Source organism: Zootermopsis nevadensis, unplaced genomic scaffold (genome assembly GCF_977971745.1).
Source record: "Zootermopsis nevadensis isolate Lab colony 2312 unplaced genomic scaffold, Znev_1.0 Znev_ptg000006l, whole genome shotgun sequence".
Taxonomy (NCBI): domain Eukaryota; kingdom Metazoa; phylum Arthropoda; class Insecta; order Blattodea; family Termopsidae; genus Zootermopsis; species Zootermopsis nevadensis.
The window spans coordinates 14,388,539-14,412,339 of NW_028259138.1; the positions used below are offsets into that span (position 1 = coordinate 14,388,539).

The following is a 23,801-nucleotide window of genomic DNA, read 5'->3' on the forward strand; positions in this document are numbered from 1 at the left end:
CCGAAACGTTAGCATCTACTGACGATTCTACACGCCGCCAAAATCCAAGAATAAAACACCAACACAATTTGTTGTGTCTCTTCAATAATTGCTTGTCCTCACGGATTAATTGTTTTTGTGTTTAGTTTATAAAGTATTAAGAGTTTCAGCCTGCAAATTTCTTCACAATTTTTGCTTCTCCTATTTAAATTTTCTCACAAGTAGGCTGTAATGTACATACATGATCGCACAAAGTGGCTTCAATTTTCGCTGTCTTGAGGAAAGAAATGACGCAGTTTTGCGCCCTGTTAAGAAAGTTCGCTATGACGAAATGAACGCGCATCCCATAGAATACAATTGGTGCAATAGCAAAGGTCAGGGGTCACTGTTGGAACTCAGCAGCCAACACGGAAACTGCATTTTGTTGCTACTGAAAACACAAAGAAGAGACACGTACACCAATTTAGGCTTTATATGAACACTATTAATTACGACTAAATCCAGATCGATGTAATCCGATTATATCGATTTTATGCTCACTTGAATTTGGAGCCTTTTCAGTCCCACTTGCTTTTTATTTGATGCAACACGAAACAGTTTACGGAAATTGGACGCATAGGCAGACACTCGGACCGAAATATGCATTTCGTGCTTCTGTGTATGAAATATTTAATCGGAACAGTCACGTTCGCCTGTTGATTTCGGCGACGACCCATATTTTTTTTACAATGCAAGTTTTGGGATAATCAAAGAGGGAGGGCTTTATTTGTTCCCGAAAACCAAGGTTTCTTATAGGCGTTTATACAAAACTTACCATTATTTACAAACTGTGAAATTACAATTTTTAAAAAAAAATACTTAAACATGCAAGTGTGTATTGATACATATTTTCACTTCACAGTTGTACACTCTCGTCCTGAAATAACTACGTATAAGTAATGAAGATAAATGTTTGTCCAATTCGAAAGGAACTAGAGGATCTTACTAGAATTTCATAGCTCTTTTTAACATTTTCCATGAGTTCAGATTCAAGAAAAGTGTGTTTCGAGATTATAGTGTTTTATCAGCATTATACAAAAACACCAGGGTACAATTGTCATATATACGCTTGTAATGTGTTTATACGTCCCAGCTGAATGTAATGGCTAGTTCATCAGATATCGAAGTGACACAGACACTGATAAGCTTTATCCTACTCGCATGACGACGAATTAATTACAGGCATACTACTAAATTTGTGAACGTCGTAACCGATAATGTCGTAGACTATAAATGTTGTCCACGTGACAATACAAGGAAATATACGCAAATCATGTAACGCAAATCCGTCAAAATGGTCATCACCTAAACGCGATTTCTTTAAGAGTCTCTCCATGTAGCGTTGTCCTTGTTGAGAATCTGATTGTACGCTCAGGTAATTAAGAAATTTTCCGACTTTTATGAGAGCCAGAGATTAATTACCGTGTTCACAACACACTGACATCGGTCCCTCTACTGAGCACACCTTAGGATTAAAGTTCCATATGATTTATTTCAACATTTTCCTCTCATTCACGCAAGGTGTACCGGTTGGTCCCTTCCGTACAGGATTTATAACCAAAATTTCTCTGTTCCTTTCTTACCTCCCCGATCAATCCATCTCGTGTGATTTTGTCGTCGTAATAACATGACACAGGTCACGTGATATACGTTCTTGAAACTGCCGTGTGTTGTTCCTTCTACATGAACGAATTACAGCCGTGTAAGTCAGTTCTCGCCTGGTTAATAAGATCAAGTATTTCGCTGGAAAATTCTCAAAGCCGAAGCACTGAGGGTGCAGATCTATCTTTTTATTGACTCAAATTATCACTTTGGATTCCAAGAATTTCTCAGACGCCTTTAAAAGCAACGCACCCGGAATAAGTGCGCATTGCTGTGTTAATTTGATCGACAAACGTGAAACGAAGGCATTTATGAACCGGTTTTACTCTCAGAGCCGAGGTCACTCGGTCAGTGTAGTGACCTTTCAGCTGCTGACAGGAATAAATTAAATGTAGCCAAGTTCACGTTTAATGGCCAGTGCGATGTCGCTCGCTTCCTTTGCAGGCCTTCATTTAACACTTCACTTCCATTTGTTCTTGGAGTGCAAGGATTTTATCTCCACGACTCCATGCATCCAAAATTCGTTGCTGTATACTTAAACACAGCGACGCTCTGTGAAGTGGATTTCGTCTTCTGAATCTGCGACATCTTGCGGTTATTCCCTTTCTCAGATAATGCAGAGAGAAGCGTTGAAGGTGTGCGAGTCGCCAGCTAAAATGATCAACAATTTAATCCACCTCTTCTTATTCTTACTCAGAGTTCCTCCCAACAGTCCAGGAAACTTAACCTTGCAGGAGCTAATCTTTTATGCATTGCATCGATAAATCGATCTTGAAGTGCGATGAGAAACATTTTCCTCACTCCACGCCCGCCCTTTCTTCATTGACCCGCTCTGAACTGACTCGAAGGGAAAGTTATGGACAACTTTCTTCAGCCTAAGTAACAAATTTCACCATGGCGGCAGCTGTCAATTTCGCAGTGTGAAGACCTTACATAAACCCGATGTCCTAAGGGATATTTTTGCAACATTCCTTCAGCATTTTTAATATCAAGTATAGTTTTTAAAAACAGGGCAAGGCTCCTTACCTTTCGTCTTTTAGGCAATATGTATTTTCCTTCCATAATAATAGCTACTAGTATCAACCTCGCAGCAAATAGAGATAACACATTAAACATTGACATCACAGAATTTTCTAATTATTCACAAACATCATTAACACCGTGTTTAAAACCGCTCAGTTCTCGATAACATTCCCAACTTTTTAATGGAACCCAAACGTAGACTCGCCGCCTTCAGAACCTGACATCTCACCCTTTGATATTTTCTTTGTTTCCCAGATTAACGACGCTGTTATGTTCTAACCATGAATTTTACTAATTTAGTTTAAGGCACCGTCTCCCCATTTTAAATCGGAGGAAAACCACGTTTATTCGAAGGCGACCAGAGTCCTCCTGTCCTTCCAAGTTCCTGCAGCTTCTCGGCTACGTTAGGGCGTATGGCTGGCGCAGAGGTGGAACTCCTGCGCATTGAGGAATTTGTGCAAGTGTTCATCTCTTCACAACAGCCACTGATTCCCACTCTTGTCAGCCGCCACTCGTTCATGGCTCTCTTAAATGTTTGGAAAATTCAACTCGTTTAAATGCGCATTGGAGTTTAATAAAAATGTACTTCAATAACTCATGCCACTTGTTTCTAGAAGTATCATTAATTTTATGTAATTCAATTTTTTCCACCAAACTTTGCCAATCTTATATCTAGCCAAATATATCTTGGTCCTATAAATCTTGAGTTATCGATTTTATCAATCACTCACCATCGACATAACTGACCTCTCTTTAAAGACGGAGTGATTCAAATATGCAAATTGATTCCTAGGAGCGTATAGCTGATTTAATCCGCAAATTTGCATAACGTAATCGCTCTGACGCCGGATAATCAATCCTCTTTTCACCATCTGCAGCCATTAACTGAATACCTTAATGATAGGCCGTTAGTTACAATTTGAATGATCCTTGTGTCATAAAATTTTTAAAAAATCAGTGTTTCAAAGCGTAAAGTTTTTAACTTTAATAGAAAAGTAATTTAATTCTCAATTCTGTACCTTGTTATAGACAGAAGTTTTAGGGCCGCTTCTTATAACTTACTAAATATTGTAGGATCTGAGGTTTTCACGGCGGTCGCGGCGCCCTGATAATGGAGGCAGTAAGGACCTTTGAAACGTTGGTAAACTTCTACCAGACTACGTGGCGCAAGAACCCAGAAGACAGCCATCTTCGGACTAAATATTGTTCTTCCTAGATATCATTATATTTAAGAATTCACTTTACGTAAGAAATGTGACTACATTGCTCTGCGTGGTTCGCCGTTGGTATCAGAATGCCACAAATGCAGTATTTCCGCTCGACAGAGATAAAATAGTTGCTGCATTGCTCTCCTTTCCCGAGGAAAGAGAATTAGCATTACGTAATGAACCTGAGGTTATCACGGCGGTGAAAATGTCGATGTTGTTCTTGTTCGGCCCTGAAGATGGAAAAAATATGTTTCTCCGAAACGTTGGTGTTTACCTACGAGTCGACTCCCAATAATCAAATACTGAACTCCTACCCTCAGTGGCGATAATGCCGGCAACCAGTGAGGCAGGAAGCTTTCGATTTGAGTCAGTTCTTTCTGTTCGAATGTTCTTTAGATATCCAAAAATTGTCTCAGATTCTCATTAAACTTTGACCTGATGCCTGAGAATGTTATCCATCGTTTAAGAGGAAGGGAATGGGTGGAAAATCTGGGCTTAATGCAGACCCTTGATGTAGTATTTTAAACGCGCATCTAACAGTGAGGAAGGGATTAACCGGTCCTTATTAATATTGCAGCAGTCTTCGTGTTGTCTCGTGCGAAGTTTGCGAAAGGTGCAAACCTCGTTTGAATTCTGAGTCTGGGATGACGCAGGCCTCTGTAACTCTTGCAAAGCCTCTCTCCGTCCTCTGCGATCAAAAAACTGGAACTTTTGTTCCCTCCCCCGACCTCCTTTCCCCTCATCCTCTTTTGGAGTCTCCTTTGCTACTCGTATTATTCTTAACATGCAAAAAGCGATTTATTAAGTTTACAGATGAACTCTCTTAGATGGGATGGTCGAATCTTGTTTTAAAAAATAATGGTTTTGAATCATGAATTGAAAAGTTTGCCGTTTCCTTTTCGCCTGTGTATTGTTTCTCACCCTCACTTTTGACGCGTCTACTTCCGTGTCCATGATACAGCGCTGCTTCTTTGTAAAACTGACTCTCTTAAAATTATAATTAAATTCGGGAAAGTCTCTGTTACGTAGTGAGAGAAGTTGGGGGAAGAATTTTTTTAGAAGCTTCATAATTTAAGAGAGCGGCGCCTAACACCCGCTCCAGCAATTTTTTATTCTGATCTTAATGCTCTTTCCGGCTATAAACGTCTGTTACAAGTGACAACGTGTATTTTCCTGTATTCCACTTACAATATTTTATTCTCAAACGCCAAGTAACGATTGCTGATTAACCCACATGCAAATGTTGAAGGTCGGTTACTGTTAATATTATTACAGTTGCATTAAGGGGTGTCCGAATATGAATTACATGGAAGTAAGCGGCTACGTGAAACGCACTTATCTCGTACGAGGCGCCACTGCTGCCCGGTGTTTTATTTGTGATTTTAGCTTAAAATACACCCCCAGAGTCCCGCCCTCCCCTGCTGAATCTGTCCATTTTGTGATCATCTACGCTTCGCTGAACGATAAATATGAATCTCTTATTTCCATTTGTCGCTCCTCCGATCCGTTAATGATCCACTGATCGCGTTTTCAGTCTCGTAGTCGTGATTCATCCAAAACTCCTCAGCCCCTACTTCGAGGCCTCGTTGGTCACATTTTGTAACTTTGTGTCCTGATAAAATAAGTTATAAGTAGACTAGCGAAACAACTCTTATGATTCCCTGAGGGTTTATGAGAGTGTTTGATTATCGTGAGTAATCTGTGCTGGACATTGTCCATTGTTTGAGGCTTGATGGTTCAAGAGTTGATTCGACTCCGATTTTCAATTCGTCAGTTTATGAAAATTCGAAAAGACTTGCAGTAATACGACTGATCGCTCGTCCTGCGAGTCCATCGAAACGTATAAGAAGAAGGATTAACCTCGCTTGTGCGAGGAATCCTGGGTCCTTCAACGACTTTACAGCCACTGATAATAAGAATGGGAAATGTATAACAGAATTGTTACTAAGAACAGCATGGTAACAAAGACTGCAGTCAGCGTCAAACGAGGGTCGTCGTATGATGACGATGTGGTCTCCCTAACAGGAAAACCCTAATTGTTAGAAAGGTGGTTAGAGCTCTCGTTAAGTTTGTTTGTTTTTTAGCGGAGTAGTCATAACGTGCGTTTGTAAGTGTTGACACAAATAAGCTTGTTATCTGTGCTTGATATTGGCTCCTGATTATAAGGGAATACATTCTTATTATGTTGCTGCCGTACATGGAGAATGATTCCAGGCGACGGAGCATTTTTAACAAGCGGACCAATATCTTTCCTTTCAGCGCGTTGCTCCGAACATGTTGACAGATATTTCTATTGCATTGTAACGTTTGCGTTTTCAAACCTATCTGTTCCTCTACGTCAGAGGATTACGGGCTGGAAAAAGGAGGAGCGTAGTTCAGAATAGACTTCCTTATCGGCTTCGTGGTAATCTGCTACTTCACATCTTCTAACCCGACAGAAGAACGTGCATTGTGTGGTTTGACGTTTTCACGGCGGTGAAGATGTCGATGTTGTTCCTCTGGGTTGTGACGCAGTCTAGATACCAGCGTCCTAAAGAAATCGTCTCCACGGCGTCACGACCCAGGACATTAACAGCGCATCGACAGTCTTTGGGGACGGAATTTCGAGGAGAAAATTTCGTTCCCCAGCCAAAATGTTACAGGACGCCGGTTAAAATCTCATAGCCGTGAATTTGTAATTGTAATGTTGGTAGGTTGACAATATGAACAGATGAAGGAGTATAATTGGCGAGACGTGCAGAACGCATGGGGGGAGTGAGAAATGCGAACCTGCTTAGAATTTGTAATTACGAAATGTCAATTTTATAGTTTCTAGTTGAAATTTACATGTTTCGAATTTCTACTGGAATAAAAATTGTATTTTTTTTTGAGGAAGAAATTCGCGTAAAAATAATCGTTGTAGAAATTGAACCTTTTGTATAAAACAAATCGCTGTTAAATATCATAAATGTTAATTTGCCTAAGTTTGCGTAAGTCCATTTATGCTATGTAAACTTAACTGTTGACAGGGTTTCACACAAGAACCGAATAAAAGTATTTTTCTTAAAGCTGTAATTTTGGCTTTACGGAAAGCAGGGGTGGTTTTGTTTCTTGGCTATTCGTCTATTGCAAATTGCGTGGATAGCGCTGTCTGGTAGGGCACAGACAGACTCGTACATTCTCACTTCAGGCATATATCGTACACATTATGTGTGTGTGTTCTAGATACACACAAACTCATCGCAGGTAATTATTTATTCAATGCCGGCCCTTTCTCTCACACTCAGCACAGTTAAAGAGGATTCTACCTGGTGCCGTCTGCTGTTGATTTCATCACCTTAATAATATTTGGTGAAAAGTGCAGATGATTGAGCTCCTCGAAATTTCATTCTGTTGGTGTGCGCATTCCGAGTAAGAAACCTGAAGTCACTTCTACTTTTATGGTACGACGTCAAAGTTACTTTTCTCAGCCAGATGCGTTTCTGCTACCTGCTTTAATTGCAAGGACGTTGACATTTAAACAAAAATTATTTTTAGCTTCAGGGCATTCTGTAACCTTCTGCGTCTTATTTGTTCATATCCGCTAGGATTTATTTTTCACTTAGACTCTTCGATTTTATCTCATCATTAGGTCTTCTTGCGCTGCTGTGTTATCTGTCTTTAAGAAGACATTGTTTTGTTGTCTTTGCTGTTGTTTCTGTTGCTTGGCTGTAAGAATATTAACAAATTAAAATGTTTTAATGAATTAATTAAACTGAATTACCGATATCTTTATGATTCAAAAAGCAAAGTGTAGTACATTTTCGAACAGAAAACTAATTTGGAAACGCCTTAAGATTCAGATGTGTGGCAAGGAATGTATTCGTAAATCCCCTTTGCGTATTAAACACCCCCATATCTCTCGAATTACACGCCATATGAAAAAATAAGTCTCGTGCCCAGATGATTTGTCGTTCTGCTTGGTATTTATGCCTTGTAGAATTCTGTAGATTCCAGTTCCGTTTGATTGCTTGTCACTAACCATTTTGTATTTATGTGCTTAACGCAGTAAGATTCTTCGATGCTACGTGTTTTCCAATTGTGTCCACCCAGAGGAAGCGTCATTACGTACGCAAAGATGGACAAATACGCAGAGAGTGGTAGGAGCTTGCGTATTGTCAAGCAGAAGTGCATAAGAACCTCACAGCATATGAATGTGTTATCCCGGAGCGAGGTTAGAAGAACCGGATGGCACATACCATTTACACTGCAAGTAGAGTGGCTTTATTTTCACCTTTCAGGCAAATTCTGGGATAAGAAAATAATATTTGTCCTTATGACAGTTTTTCTACGTGTGGTACAAGACGACACGTGGAATTTTCCGCGGTCTCCGCCGCTGTACCTCAGTGCACACGATGCATCTCGCCTCTCCTCCGCAACCTCCACAGTCGCTCGCTCCCACTTTCCATAGCGGGATCAGCCCCCTAGAGCGCCACGTCTCATCCCTTTCCCTCGAAAGAAAGAGACCCTCTTTCTTCTTACACCGCTAATAATTTCGAAGTTGAAAGAACCTGAGCTGAAGGAAGGGGGATGCAAAGAAGCGGAGTTATTGAGATCAAATTGGTGTTGACTGAGGGTAATATGAGTTGCTTTGCCGGAGGATTGAAACTCAATTCTTTCGCGTTGTAGCTGCATGGAACAAGAATTGTATTGGATCAGAGGATGGTCGTTCAGTAGCGCAAATAAAATGAGAAGCGAGCGAAATAATTGTTTATGGATCACATAAGACCAGAGGTGATATATAAAAATGTGTGGATCAGTCGGTAGAAACACTCGTTATTGACACATGTTACAACATCTAATAACCTTCGGAGAGCGGTAAAATGGCCGCTTCGTATTTTGTCCCCCAGTGATGCCAACTTCCTCAGTAATCGTAACTATTTCCCGCAATTTTTCGACATATGCGACTGTTACTGTGTGTTACTTGCCGATAATCCTCGATGTTCGGATCAGAGGCGCGTCCCAATTACGACGTGTCCCGTTTTCCGTCTGTAATATTATTTTACTTCTGTTGTTCTGCTAACTTCCCGCTAATTATGTCTTTCCAACTGAGTACTGGAGTCTCCGGCTGTCGTATTTATGCGCGTATCTCCTCCGGCATGCCACAAAACTAGATATTAAGGCCCCTGAACAGACCGTCTTTTATTCAGTTTTAACTGCACAGACTACATTTTATATTTACTATTTACTAGGAATGCGCAGTTGGTTGGTAAACGAAGAAGGTTGTAGCCTAAAACTTGGACGGAGCTCGGCTCGAGTAAATGTCTGGACGCCTTGAAAATTTGCCTTGTACGTGGTCTAAATCGCATCACGATACCTGGATTCCCGTCTGGCTGCTAAGCTGTGCGTGTGGTGTGCTGATTTTTACACAGATAATAGATAAAGTTTCAAGCTATTTGAAAAAGAAAATTATCGATTAATAGATTTAGACCATATTGCGAAATACTTTGTGGAATGTAAAGTGTAAAACTGCAGTGACAGGATTTGAAATTCTTATCAAAAAATTTCAAGAGGTTGGTTCTGATTCAAACGCCGATTCTGTAGTAAAAATAATAATGTAAGATGTTCTATCGAAGGGAATTTAAAAAGATGCTTGCTTCCGAAACAGTCGCTTCTGACACGGGACAAATTCGTCACTTTTGCACGTCATGTTAGTTTATTGAATGATTACTGTGTTTACCGTGTAACTAACCGAGCTGTTTAATCCGATTTAATCGATTCCTGTTACGATTACGCAGTGCGGCCATTGTAGTTAAAACTGAGTTCAATTTTAATAAAATGGTACTTTGTGGGGGCCCTTTAAATGAAAGGAAGTTTCAAACACAGGCATAGGGCGGACGCCCGAAGTTGTATTATTTTATTTAAATCGTATTTACAGGAAGAAAATAATAAATTTCCTCATCTCAGACCTCCACGCGAGGTGTTTGTATGTCTCGCTGAAGCCGGGAGAGGACGGGTTTGTCACTGGGCATTTTCAAAAACGTTTTTACTCAACAATTAAACAATTGCTCGCCTTGAATAGTGACGAATACGCTGGTGACCAAAAGCTGGGTTTGAGTTAAAAGCTAGATCGCAACTTCAACAATTGGATTGTTCGTAAGCCTTTCTTATCTCCTTGTGTAATAGGATTTTCAAAATTTTGCTCTAGAAATGGAAGTCACATTTTAAGCAACTCGCATGTTTTTGTTTCCGTGGTTCTGTTTAGCGAAACGTCTGCGTGATTATTTGGGCTACAAGGAACGTAATTTGTATTAATGCGACAACTTAGTGCAGCTGAGGGAATGGCGACGAAGCAGGGGCCCGGGGGGGGGGGGCAGAAGAGGCCCCGGAGATCGAGCTTTGGATGAGGAATGGTTCTCAGTGCGCCGTGAAGTTCGGTTCTGTGAATGTAATGCAGGAACGATGTGAGATTCCGTTTCACTTGCTGCCCTGTTCCAGCTGGACAGACAGGACTAAAAAAATGTCGTCAGAATTCTTGTTCACAGTCATGGAAGGCCTGTAGTCTTTTTTAAAAATAAACTTGTAAATTCTTTGACATATGAGAGTAACGGTTTCTGTCCCAGTGACGTTATTAACGAGGTAATGATCAAAATATTTGAATGAGAATTTAAATTTACAATCTTTCAAAAATGATTCTGAACGCAACAATCATTAGAATTAACTATTGTTGAGAATGCAACTGTTGCACGTTGTGATGAAAATAATTTTAAAAAACAATTTTTTAAAAATGTTAATGGAGCCCTCGTCTGTACAGCATAACGTCTGAAAGTTTCCGTTTTAGACTGAAGACGAACTAATAAACCCCTAATAATGTAAATCACATGGCAGGGAATTCCTTAAAAGGATTATCAGGCAACGATATAAGAGACACAAATAGTCCTATAATCATTATTCCATAAGGTCCACAATCGCACAGCAGCTGTTGAACTTAATAACCAGTTTCTTTATGACAGCCACCTTAAAGCTTCTCTAATGCTTAAATATGTTCTGTCATACGACATTGCAGCCCCACAAACGCAGTGGAACAGAGAAATGTCGGATGCGGGAAACAGATTATAGAAAAGTAACGCTTCAATCAGAACCTCGTAATATTTCTAAAGTATTTATAAACTACTCTTAATAAGTAATGCATTCTGGAAACGAGACGTAAACAGTCAGACGGACTTAATTTAATTGAATCTGCTTAGTTTATATATCAGTAGGACATTTAATAAAGTGGATGTAAGTCTCCTTACCAGACTGCATTATTTATTAAGAGTAGTTTATAAATACTTTCAAAATATTACGAGGTTCTGACAATTGGGGACAACCAAAATAGATACAAATTTCATTTATGCAGAAATTGTTAGCAGAGTTTCTTAAATCTGTGTTCCTGTCAGCTATCAAAGAGATTGATAAGGAACGTAAACATTTGTCGAAATTCCAAAGGTAACAACACTGTGAGCACTTTGCAACAAAATAATTCTGCAACAACAACAACAATAATAATGATATATATCGCAGCATCAGTAAAGATCTGCACGGAACGTGACATTCGATTCTTGCTTCGAAATCGGGAGTTCCTGAATTCTGTTCTCGGATCGGAAGTCTGCTTCCCTGATTGAAGTTCCTCTTGGTTTATTGAGCCCCTTCAGGAAAGTCCAGGTATATTAGGCCACGACCGCTTCCTTCCATATCAGTTCCGATTAATTATTCCTTGATTTACCAGTTCGACGCTTTGTTATTGGGTAATTGGGACAAAAATAATTGGATAAGTGAACAATTCATTGAAGTAGCTAATGAACATTACCTGCAGAACCAATGAGAAAGCAGACATTTTCAGTTGAACAAGAAAAAGTTTAATATTTGTTACTTTTTAAACGCGTCGTGTGCCCCGCGGCAGGAGGGGGGGAGGGGTGTTCTCTCGTCTTTATCGACTATTATGCTGAAGGAAAACGGATTTTCTTTCTTTTAACACAAAGTGGAGAACGGAAGAAGAAAATGTAAGCGGGTAAACTCAAGTAAATATCCTACGACACTCAATCCCGGAGGTTTTGATGGAGTGGATACTTGCATCATTATCGAAGTTAAATTGGGTACAGCGCTCGATGCAAGCATCCGAGCTACAAAGGGAATACAAAGTTAAATTATTCAGCCATCAAATTTCCTCCGTATTCGACGTCTCGACGCTGACAGTGTTTATGTAGATTCGTAAACCGGGCACGGAACTTAAAGACCAGTGTTATTTAAGAAAATAATTCGTAATACAGAAACATCCGCCGCTTTACTTTCATACTCTTACTTCAGTGGATCTTGGTTTATTTACGAGATTGAACAAAGCATCGCTCATAACTTGAAACTTATGACAGGTTTAAAATGTTTTATTTTAATTTATTTGTTACATTATTTACGTCCAACTCTGATCGGCAACTGTATAAGATGGTGCCAGCTTTCGCTGTTTCTTTTATGAAGGTCACAAATGACATTCGCTTCACTTACCTTCATAACTAAATGCAGATGGAGCTAGTAGCGATCTAACATTTCGGTCATAGTTGTTAGTTCTCAACATGCTACCGAGTGCACTGGTTGAAAATGACAACGATGTTTGTTAGATCGGTCGAGGTAAAATTTAAACAGATGTGGGCGTGTTTTCACCAGCATCAATTGCTTCTCGGACAAGGACAGGAAGTGAGTGATCACTTCCTGGCATGAACCGTGTCACACATCCAAGAAAAATGCGTCAGAAGTTCTGCACATACCAACAAAGTTTAAACAATACTTCTCGTTTACACTTTATAGGGCTCGTTAAGACATTTCAAACTGATTTAAAATTACGACCTCTTCTATCTCCTTACCATTTCCTACAGACTGTCGATGATTTCTTTGTTGTCTTCGACGAAGTGGCTCGACACTTACAAAGCCCTGAAAGTCACTCGTGTTTCAATAACTCAGCTGGCCTGAATAGTTTTCCCAGACTGTGCAGGTAGAGTAAGAAAAATTCTTGTCTTTAGGTTTTAAAGGCTGGAGAAAGAATCATATCGGCTTTTGGGAATAAGTTGTTGGAAGTTTTCCAACGTTTCGACACACATTTCAGTTGCCATCTTTAGGACTAATCTTAATTTAATAAATTCAGAAATAGTCTTTAATCTCTTTTGTTCAAACACTTTTAAATTTTTCAAAGTTAAGTGGATAATTGCGCTACCAAATTCGTTCATTGTTCAATTGCGTTTCACCGTACACTGTGGCAGGCTTCGTCATGACGGAGTAAGGCCCGTGTAATGTTGCTCCTTGATCGTAACTTTGAACCTGTCAGAAACAGGTCGGGTCTCCGTTATATTCACGGGCTGCCATAGATCTTCCAGCTGTCGTCTTTGTACTCGGAGCTCCGAAGGATCTGACTGGATCTACATAAATATTTTGTGTTTCTCTTCTGCGTCTGCGCACTGCCTCAATGCCCGTTTTGCGTATTCTCCAGTGGACTTGTCTGGAGTAACATTTATCGACTTTTATAACTCAGGACTGTATTTCGTGAATAATGGTTGCGATGGAATTGTTCCTGAAAAGTCGCCTGTGTTCCGTACCTTAATTTTGTAACAAGTGTTTTCTGTCAGTACGTGCTAATAATTTATTTTTGTTTCTTGCAGAAATTGTCAACAGGTGTTACCGAGGACGCAACAATTAATGCTAATTTTTATTAATTAATTTCCATACATTTGTGATGAAACAAGATTCAAATGTTTGCGCTTCTTCTATTCTGATTTCTTGGGGTCATTTGCCCGTTGCTGTAACGGTAGTGTTGCTGCTGATTGTTATTAATTATTTCTCCTTTCCCTCGGACATCGGCGTGTAACGTAGACAACTTGTGTGTCTGAGAACTGGTTCTCGCGCCTTGCAGTTTCTGCTTACAGCACAAAAAATAAAGTTTCTTTTGTGGCTTTCAGACATGACGTACGAATTTTATAAAAATAAATATTGGATTGGGGCAAACGTTTTATATTGGGCGTCTAAGTTGTGATTCTTAAGCCTGTAAGCTGCCCCAAACACAAACTACAAACTACACGCTCTTTTTAGCACGATCTATATGTGTGAATACAATGTGATTTTTGTTTCAACAGGAAACTCTCCCATGAAGATTTTTCACACAGTTAAGAACAGTTAAGAACAGGCAGTCCTTAACAGTTTCATGTCTTGTACAGATCAACTTTTTTCTTATAAAGCATTAAAATAAGAAAAGTCATAGAATATTTGAACAGAGGAAATTAATATCTCTCTAGCGTGGCGGTTTATTTACAGAGGTTTTTATTTCCGCTCGTTTCCTGCGTGTATCTGACTCACATTTCTTGTTTCTTTTCGTATTCCCGACATACTCGTAAGATCGCCAGAGTCCCTGATAAGCAGCCCTTGTATCTACCCGCATTAAATATCTCACGGCCCGTCTTCAAAACACTTGACGAAATATTCTCCCAGCGGCAAGGTACACTTCGACACCTTCCCGCTGTGGTGTTATATTCAGTTAATAGCAGCCTCATGAAACTTTTATGCCGTGAAACGAAAAGATTCGGTATGCATAATGCAAATGTGATGCAGTGGGCGGGGTTTAAAGAGAAAATCCTCCCCCCTCCTCCCCCTCATTTTGGATGTCTGCTTTCTCCGTCTCTTCTTCGTGTAGATTTTTCGTCTTGTGACCGTCGCATTTCAGCAGAGTTGGACGTCGTGGGTGAGCAAGCCAGGCGACTTAATATCACAGTCCTAAAGGAGGGCCCTTCCAAAATTCTTCTTCTCTTGCGGAAGGAGATTTTCGTGCTCTGAATTCCTTGTTCATTTTTTCCATAAAGGCAACTCTTCTTTAATATAGCATACATTATAATTGTGAATCTCGCAAGCAACAGAACAGAATTTCCTGGAATCATTTTCTGCAAAAAGTTTTCAATTGCGAGCACATTTAGTTTTTGTGGATGCTTTAAGTTCGTATGTCAAAGTTAACCAGTTCTATCCACACTTATCTTCTTTCAAATGGGCCACTGCCTTTTGCTTCTGCGTGTTCTTAATTCACAATTAGTTTATTCTACTTAACTACGCAGTTAAAAAGAATTGTTAGTTGAGCCAATAATCTGTTTTACTAACTCAGCTTTTGTGCCTTGTGCTTTGTTATTCTAGATATAAAATCATTTGTTCAATTTTGCTGTAAATACTGGACGAGAAGAAAATTGTGCAGAACTCATTGGTAAAACCATAAACGAACAAGACTTGAAATTACGTCCTCCGTATGACCAATTTCACACAATATTGGCTTTAATTCCTCATGAAGTTTCCTCCTCCAGAACTTACTTCATGCCGGAAATCGTTTTGAGCTGATTTTTTTTTTTTTTACATTATTAAATATCATTCATTATTATTTATCAGTTTTTGTATTGCCTTGTCTCCTTCTAGACTTTCTAGGATCTGAACTTGATGCATTACTATCCTATAGTCTATCGCGCAGGTGCCACATAGAATTATAACAGCAAGAAAAATATGCGAAAGTTTTGTCGTCAAAATAAAATTGTGTTCAATAATTCCTCTACGGAAGGAAAGTCTCTTTCAGAGGGGGAGGCTCGAATTGAAGACACGACATGGAATTCCGTGAGCGACAGCTGAAGTTGGTCATGAATATCTGCTGCTGACCGGGTTAGTTGCACGTGTTTCTACCCGCAATGACCCCCGCATTGTAGAGCCCACATATGACACCCACAGAAGTGAATTGTGTTTAAATGTTATCGCCGGAATCTCCATCTTTACTCCTTAATCAGTTTGTTACGATGTTCTTTTTAATATCATACTCACTTCCAGCATTTCAGTCGACACGTGACGGTTCCCTGATTGGTCGTGGTGGTCCATACAATTGGTTCCTGCGACCACGTGACCTCACTCTCCCCAATTCTCACGACAAAGACGTTTGTGGCGTGAACGCAGTTCGGATTCTTTTGTCTTTCCGTCTGCTCTACGTAAAAAACGTGAAGATTAAAACGAACGAAACTTTAATTTTGTCAGTTGTTTTGTATGGGTGCAAAACCTGGTCTCTCACGTTGAGGGAAGAAAACAGGTTGATGAGGGTCTTTGAGAACAGGATGCTGCAGAGAATATTTGGGCTCAGGAGGAATAAAGTGAGAGGAGGCCGGAGAAAAAGTCGTGTAATGACGAGCTGCTTCTTTTTTACTCTGTACCAAGTATTGGGAGAATGGAGAAATCAGGATTGGGTGTGTGAGGAATGTGGCGCTCTTAAGGGCGGATAGAAATTTGTACAGGATGTTGGCTTGAAAGCCTCCAGGGAAGATACCACTAAAATAAATGGGTGCGGATGCCAAGATAATATTAATATGCAACTTAGGATCTTACGGAAATTGGCTTCGGGATGTAAACTGATTTATCTGAGAATTGATAGGAATCGTTGATGGGTTCTTGTGTACACGGTAAAAAATCTTTGAATTCCATAAAAGACGGGTCACTAGTTGAGAAGCTGCACTTCTAAGTCACTGAAAATTATATGAATCCGGAGTCGTAGATTCTTCATGCATTTTGAGAAAACTCCTAAAATTAAGGGTACTTCCGCGAGAATTGTATTTGGAAAAGGCCACGATCTTGTGACAATAATTTAAGAACTCATAGTTGGTATCGTGCGTCTTTCTGTACACGTGCTGTTTTTGCTGGAAGGCAAAGGTAATTTTCGTTGCTGGCGCTGCAATCGCTCTGATGACAGAGGCAAAAGATGTCACCGAAACGTTTGGTCAGTTTCTGCCAGACTACACAGGTCGGCGTCCCGGGAGACAGCCATTTTTGAGAGTCTGAAGTCTCAGCCGAAGACTGACCCTGCCTTTTGTCGTTTCTTGCAGAAAAGGACCCGTACCCCGTGGACGCGCTGCCCACCTGCAACCACGCCCTTTCCGTCTGCCAGCAGGAAAGAAAGTGCATCAAATTATTTGAAGACTTCAAAGTCAATTGCAAAGTTCGGGACGGAAAATGTCGAATGGACGACAGGTGAGGAAACTTTGCTGACATTAATGTTTTGGGGTAAAAGCATTCTTCGCTGCAATGTTTTACCATGATGTGGCGAGGTCGATGTTTAGCTTCACATGTAAAGGCTGGGCTGCTTATTGCCGCACAAACTAATTCTTGAGCACAAATTTATTTCCCTGAGCATTTTCATTTTTCCTAATGGAAATGATTTCATCATTTCTTATAAGATAGAAAAAAATATCCCCATTTTAACCATTTATTGTAATTAACTAAATGTCTCTTAACTGTTATGTGCTATTCATTACTTGGCATACCGTAACACACTTTGTACACTTTCACCTGGACGTTTCGACATTTTGAATACGAACCAAATAATTCAGTTGCTTTTTTTGTAATGGGCAATACTGACTATTGAGAATCTTTTCTAAGGCATTTTAGGTTTTGTCAAATACAATTTTCACCCACGGTAAAAATATCTTTCTTGTTTCTGGAACTGAATAAATCTGCGATTTCTGAATAGACCAGCTCTGAAACTACGTCATTCTCTGGTGAATGAATGAATGAATGGCAAATTCAGTTATCGCTCGTGTGCCGTTGCCCTTCGTCTGTAGGACCCGGATGCTGTAATAACAGGAAAACTCACTTGCCAGCCCAACCCCGACGAAGCTTTTGGTTCCAGGATCGCACACGGTTTCTACTCCTCGCGATACCAAGGAGTAGCCGTTCCAGAAGGATACGACTTGTCCCATAGCCTGGGAGCAGAGAGCTTTTGGCCGCGTGGAGGAAATTTTGTATCAGACCACCACGGAAGACCATACGAGAGACTTCACTGAGCGTAACGAAATGATTTCTAATGTGTGCGCGCGAGCATAGTCGAACGCCGACATTATTTTACAAGTGCTAGAGAGATTTTCGGGCGAAGTTGCTTTTCAGTTTAGTCAGACCACTCGGAGGCATTAATAATGCGGTCGAACCTTCTATGATCTTGTTATTAAAAACGTCGTGGAATAAACGCGGCATAGTTGAAGGAATGTGACGAAAATGTTATCTTCTGAGAACTACAGTTTTGCATCCGTGAGTAGTTGCTCTGTTTCAACAAATTTCACGGAGCAGTTTTTATTATAGTTCCAATGCTTTCGATGTGTCGAGCAGTGCCCTTGGCGGCAGAGGCGTCACAGGGTGATGGACTACGAAGTCTGACCTATCTCACCTCCCGGTCGTCATTCTACCTCCCTATAGCGGACCACAATGGAATGGGCGACATTCTTAATTGGTTTCCAACGTCAGGTCTGATTTTTCCTTGGTGTAGCCCGTGACAAATAGCTGTTCCAACGCCAGGCATTCCCTTCTTCGTCACTCCGGTAACCCCACGTGACACACGTGTCCTCCTTTCATTCAGTCACCAGGTTAGACGTGGGATCTCCTTTGCAGGAACTGGCGTGTTAATAAATGTAGGAAAATTAACCGGAGTATCTGAAGAATTGTACATCTTCTGGTCTGTAAGAATGTGTTTAAATGTTCATTTATTTGTCTAGGGCCTTCTGATCAATTTATTCCTTTACCGCCGCGGACGTGTACAAATAGTGAACCCACATCTAAGCATTTTGTGGCCATTGTACAGATTACAGCGCTCGGTTAGAAGCAGTTTGTTCCGAAGGCTTTCCGACAGCGGTTGGACTTCAGAACGGAGATTTGGCCGAGGATAAGAACGGGAGTGGTGGTTCTCGAAACGATGCCATGTGAATCCCGAAAGTATAAATGTTAAATATCTGTCATACTTAAGTTTCTTACTGTACTTGAGATAACCAGACTTCTGTTTTTATATTGAGGATATTGGAATCTGCATTAATTTAGCTTTTAACGAAATATGATGACAGATATTTAGTGGGGTGCACGTGGGTTCTGAAAACCATTGTACTGCGTCTCACACACACGAGCAACTCTGCGCATTCGTGGGCGAAGATTGAAGACACAAAAATTTCATGAGACGCACATTTTGAATGCAACGCGTAATATGTGTATTTTTTGTGAAACGTTCACTCACGTACATTTTTTACGCCTTAAATAACATTCAAACTATTTCCGGAGACCACTACAATCCATGGTACTTCTGCAGTGTAAAAAGGGCGTCACAGTATCACGAGAAATAAATTATAAACTTATTATTAATTCCCCTTTATATTTGGAAACCAGGCTACGCGATAATTATTGTAGAGGTTGATTAAAGGTAGGCCTACGTAGAATTTTGTTTGTAAAACTTCAGACGAACAGACCACATATGACACGTGGGCGAAGATTGAAGGAATCAGTAAAATGGAAGCTGTCAACATAAATTAAGTGGCCCGGGACTGGATTCTGTGATCAGCTTCTGCGATGCTTTGCGTTAAGTAGGGTTAAATAAAATAATTTATGAACACAGTGGTGAAATTTGTATTTGATCACAGGGAGTTTATTAATGAGGCGAGTTATATTAAAGTACTGAAGGTAGGTACAAATAATTTTGGTACTTTGTCTTGTTGATTAAGATTGTATTTATCTGAAGAGGTAAGGACTGTCTGAGTACGCTGTTCGTGATGAGCACATGTTACGAGCAGGACGGGTCTCTACTGACGCAAACTTTGCAGCTAAACACAGATCTTTGCAAGGATTTATGCCTAGATCCTCGTTGTCCGTCAAACGATTTGTCTGAGTTTCTTGTTCGTTTACCCGGATAATTATATCGTGTCCGTCCAGTATTCTTGACATGTATGAAGTTTTGGGATTAGTTTCACGAATCTTAACTGTGCAAACTATGGACAAGAACGAAGTAATCTGCCATACATAACCCGTACGTAACTGGACAACTTAATACTCCCCCTCCATCGATAGGCACCGCCCTTTCTGTTCCAGTTTATATTTAAAGTTAAACGTAGTAATCTCCTTAACAGCGGCGAGGCACATCTGACAGGGAATGTCTTGTCTTTCTCTCTCAGTCCATCAGCCGGCGTTTGGTTTTAAATTTATCCGTGAGAAATGTTAATTGTTCTACTAAATAAGCTAAGTACAATTTAATCATGAGAAAAATTAATTAATCTACTTGTTTAATAACTGCCTTAATGGAGATGGTTTTCCTCTCAATACGCGGTACTGCTTTTGACTGTCATATGTGAATTTCTTCGCATTTTGGTGCTACACACGTGTGTATAAAGTATCTAAAAGCCCCGAATCCTTTTGTTTATTTCTCATTCGGTGTTCCCGCATTCTAGCGAAATATTTTGTCATTCGCGAAGATAACTCTTGGGAAAAGACTTCTAAGCTTCGTTCACTTTCAACGAAAATATCACCACAAAGTATTTGTCAGTGTTATTCAAGCCCACACATGACTCATATCAAATTTGGTGTCATAAAACTCTGGAATCATAATTCTTGCCCAAATTCATTTTAAATAATTTGCAGATTGTTACTTTTATTTCTATTAAACTCTCGCCATGCAAGGTAGCAATGTCCTCTATTAAGTATTGTTAGTGCCACTCCTAAGTTATTACTTTGTGGGCCATCCGTTTATATAAGAAATACCCAGTGGCTTCCAGTTGATATGACGTCCATAAAAGCTTTCTAGAACATTTGTAAATTGGTTAAAAAGTTAAAAGTTTAAGAATGCAGACAGCTTATTTTTCAAGGGGAAGGATGGTATTGTGAATGTTTCAGACATTACAGCCCCGACGATACGGCCCCTTTTCCTATCAGCGAAGAGGTAATCATCTTAGAATATCTTATTTTTATTCCGTAACTGGTATGACCACCTGCACAGGACAAGACACTGGCGGTATTCGAACTAGGGACCGCGCTGTTGTGGCGTCTACAGCGCGGCGGCCAGCCCGACCGGCCGGCACATCCCGTAACTAATCTTCATCGACGTAAACGGCCTTGCTGTGGTACAGGTTGGCTGCTGCCAGCAAACTGAAGGAAGGAGAGTCGATGAATTAGTCAAGGCTTGCGCTCATGAATAATACATGAAGCGCTGTGGATCGCGTAGAGTCCCGGGAGAATGTCGCGAGACGATGAAATCGCTGTGCAAATTTGTCCCGTATTTTTCTGTTTCTCCAAGGTTTTCCTGGTATAGTAACATAAGGGGGGGGGGACACTCCCCCCCCCCCCCCCAATAGATCTAAAGTCAGTCAGGGTTATTTAAAACCCGTTATTGATGAGGTGACACCTTTTTTCTGATCGCCAGTTGAAGAAGGCGACTATCGGTTCGGGCCGCATTGATGGAACGCGCTGTTTCCGTGGTAAGCGAGCGCATGCGCGGTAGTTTTACCGCATGCTTCACTTTCCATGCGGTGCTATGGCCGCACAGAGGCTGGCGGCGGCAGAAGAACACGAACAACCCTACGTGTGCGCTCGCACGAGCGGTGAAACAGCCGCACGGCGACCATTTTATGTATAACGGAGCAGGAGAAAAGGACAGTTCGGCGACATCGGAGTACAATGACAAAAGCTGAAGGGGAAACTGCGAATAGAAGCTAACACAGCGACAGTGTCAACAAAATCTTTACCTCGACCTATCAGCCTAGAGCACACGCCAACTGTCTCCACAAAATCCATCTCCCAACTGAAAAGAAAACGCAGAAAATGCGTTTATTTCACCGTCCGCGTGCACAGGAAAAACCTCTCGTGCGCGCTAGCCCTAAGCTGTTCAGTAATCGTCCATAATTCCTTGAGCACGTGTATATCTGGCTTTTTCTCAGTTACATCTGCATCGTGGAGCTGGATGAATGGAAATGTGGGTTGGATGGTAGCTGGCCAGAACTTGATTAGATGGATAGGTGACCGTCATAATGCGACGGCGGTGTTGATTAAGGGCAAGTATCAGCCAGATTTATTTTAGCGAAGTTAACGTGCCCATTGGAATAAACTGCACACGCAGACAAACCCGAACTTCCTCCAATCTAAAGGACACAGCATGTGCGCCCATAAAAGAACCCAGTACCTGGTGTTGGGATCCCCATCTCTTTTTTGCCTCATAAAACACAGAAAGAAAAATTATGGATCGACAGAACTGCCATGTGACATCCACTTTTCTTGTCGAGTGCTACTTGATGTGGCGTAGAGCGGTTGCTACAGGGTGCGTAGAAATTTATTCCCCACTCGATGAATCGCTGCCAAACTCCACACGTTTCCTCCGTTCTAACGTATTCTGTGCCGAAAGTCATCTTTCAGGTGTCTCTGTTATGATAGGAGGCTTCTTCGTCTCAGAACAGCCGATGTAATTTCGGAGTGCATTTTATAATTTACCTTATTCTTTGTGAGAAATGTTCATAACTATGCGTCCATCCATTGTTCCAGTCGTTATTTCTTACATTAATTAAAATTTGTAAAAACGATTAAGTAGCATAAACATGCGTGTCAGACATTTTCGGGATACTTTTGTGTCCCCAGCTCGAGTTATTTTTGCCCTTGAGCTCGTTCTTCTACGGTAAAAATGTACACTCAGGTTTCCGTAACGCCAGAGCAGTTTAATACGATGATTTGCTTTTATTTGGCAGAAAGCAAGAAAGACGAAAAGTTATTCTTTCAACACCCTCCCTCGTCCCAAAATATAATTGCATGAACATGATCTGTCTGAAAAGTGACGAACGTTGTGCGCGATCATAATATTTCATGTTTTTCACCTGTTGTCACTTTTAAAATTATTGAAGAACATGACATTGAAGCGAGGTTCTCACGTCGGCCAATATGAGAATGTCTTTTAGCATGATGCGCCATGTATCGCCTTGATGAAGGCAGTAAGTACGTCTGAAACGTCGGTCATTTTATACTAGACTACGAGGCGCAACATCCCAGAGGAAAATTACTTTCTAGAGACATTTTGATTGGAATAATCTTGGAAACATCGAAGTTCTGAGGTTTTCACGGAGGTGATTATGTCGACTGTGGTTCTGTGGGTTGTAACGTCGTGTATATTCTTGTGTGTGGTTGCCAGCGTTTCGGAGGAATATATCACCTACATATCCCGAGGGTGTTTGAGATACGTTCTTTCGAATCGTTGATAACCACCTGCGACATTAGATTATACAGCATTACAATCCTACAAACCCACAATCGACTCTTGAAAAGAGATCAGTGTTATTGAGAGCAATCAGTAATCACTGTGCTTTAAAGGGTCCGAAACATAGTTTTAACGATGTCGAAATTTGCCAGTCTTAAACTCAGATTTAATCGAGGTCTTCAATGCTATGTTCTGTATGGCAGTAGCTGATAGAGGCACGAAAGTTTTCCGCATTAAACCACAATTGAAACGACAGTCTAACTTTCTGCGTCTTCCTCAAAGTAAATACGTTTACATTTCCAACCCATCGTAACGCGAATAACAGCATAACAAAATCGTGAGACATTAAATTGTTCCATCGGACAACAAGCCTTAAGCTTCCTGTCTGATCATTTGCAGTGCCCACAAGATTACTGCAGTCGTTTCGATGTTTGAACATCATCAGAACAGCTGATGAATCCCTGCATTATATCCTCGAATTTATCTGCCTGTAGGGTTCGGTGATCAAACTTTTGTTTCTACTGAAACGCATTCGATCTGCTCTTACGAGCATTCATCATAAAGTTACTTCAGTTGCCATGCCAGTGTCGTGACCTTATGAAATGGGCGTGTTTCTTTTTTTAAGTATTATAGCTTTCGTCCAGTGTTCGAAGGCAACCATAAAAAGGGACTGATAATGATCTATTATTGGGGCCATAGAAAAGGGCAATTCCACTCACCACAAACGATACCATCTAAATTGAAGTCTTACGTGCCTCGTAAAATCTCGAGTTTTCAAAATGTTTACGTTCCTTCTTGTACGCAACCTCCACCGTCTTAGAACATGAATATTCGCCCACAATATGTGCCCTGCTTTCAGATGTTTAAGATAAATCCATACAAAGAGTTATACATTCGAATTAAAGCAATTTGTACTATACAAACCTCTAAGT

The 23,801-nt window shown here is 40.6% G+C and overlaps 1 protein-coding gene across 6 annotated transcripts in view; it reads left to right on the forward strand.

The window, feature by feature from the left end:
• The window catches only part of Gfrl (Glial cell line-derived neurotrophic family receptor-like), a 557,991-nt gene that overhangs the window by 485,833 nt on the left and 48,357 nt on the right, over window positions 1–23,801 (forward strand). For all 6 annotated transcript variants that reach the window (XM_087343770.1, XM_087343769.1, XM_087343772.1 and 3 more), the window contains one exon: window positions 16,718–16,862. In XM_087343770.1, coding sequence (XP_087199896.1) covers window positions 16,718–16,862 — 145 coding nt within the window. The remainder of the gene's footprint in view (window positions 1–16,717; window positions 16,863–23,801) is intronic.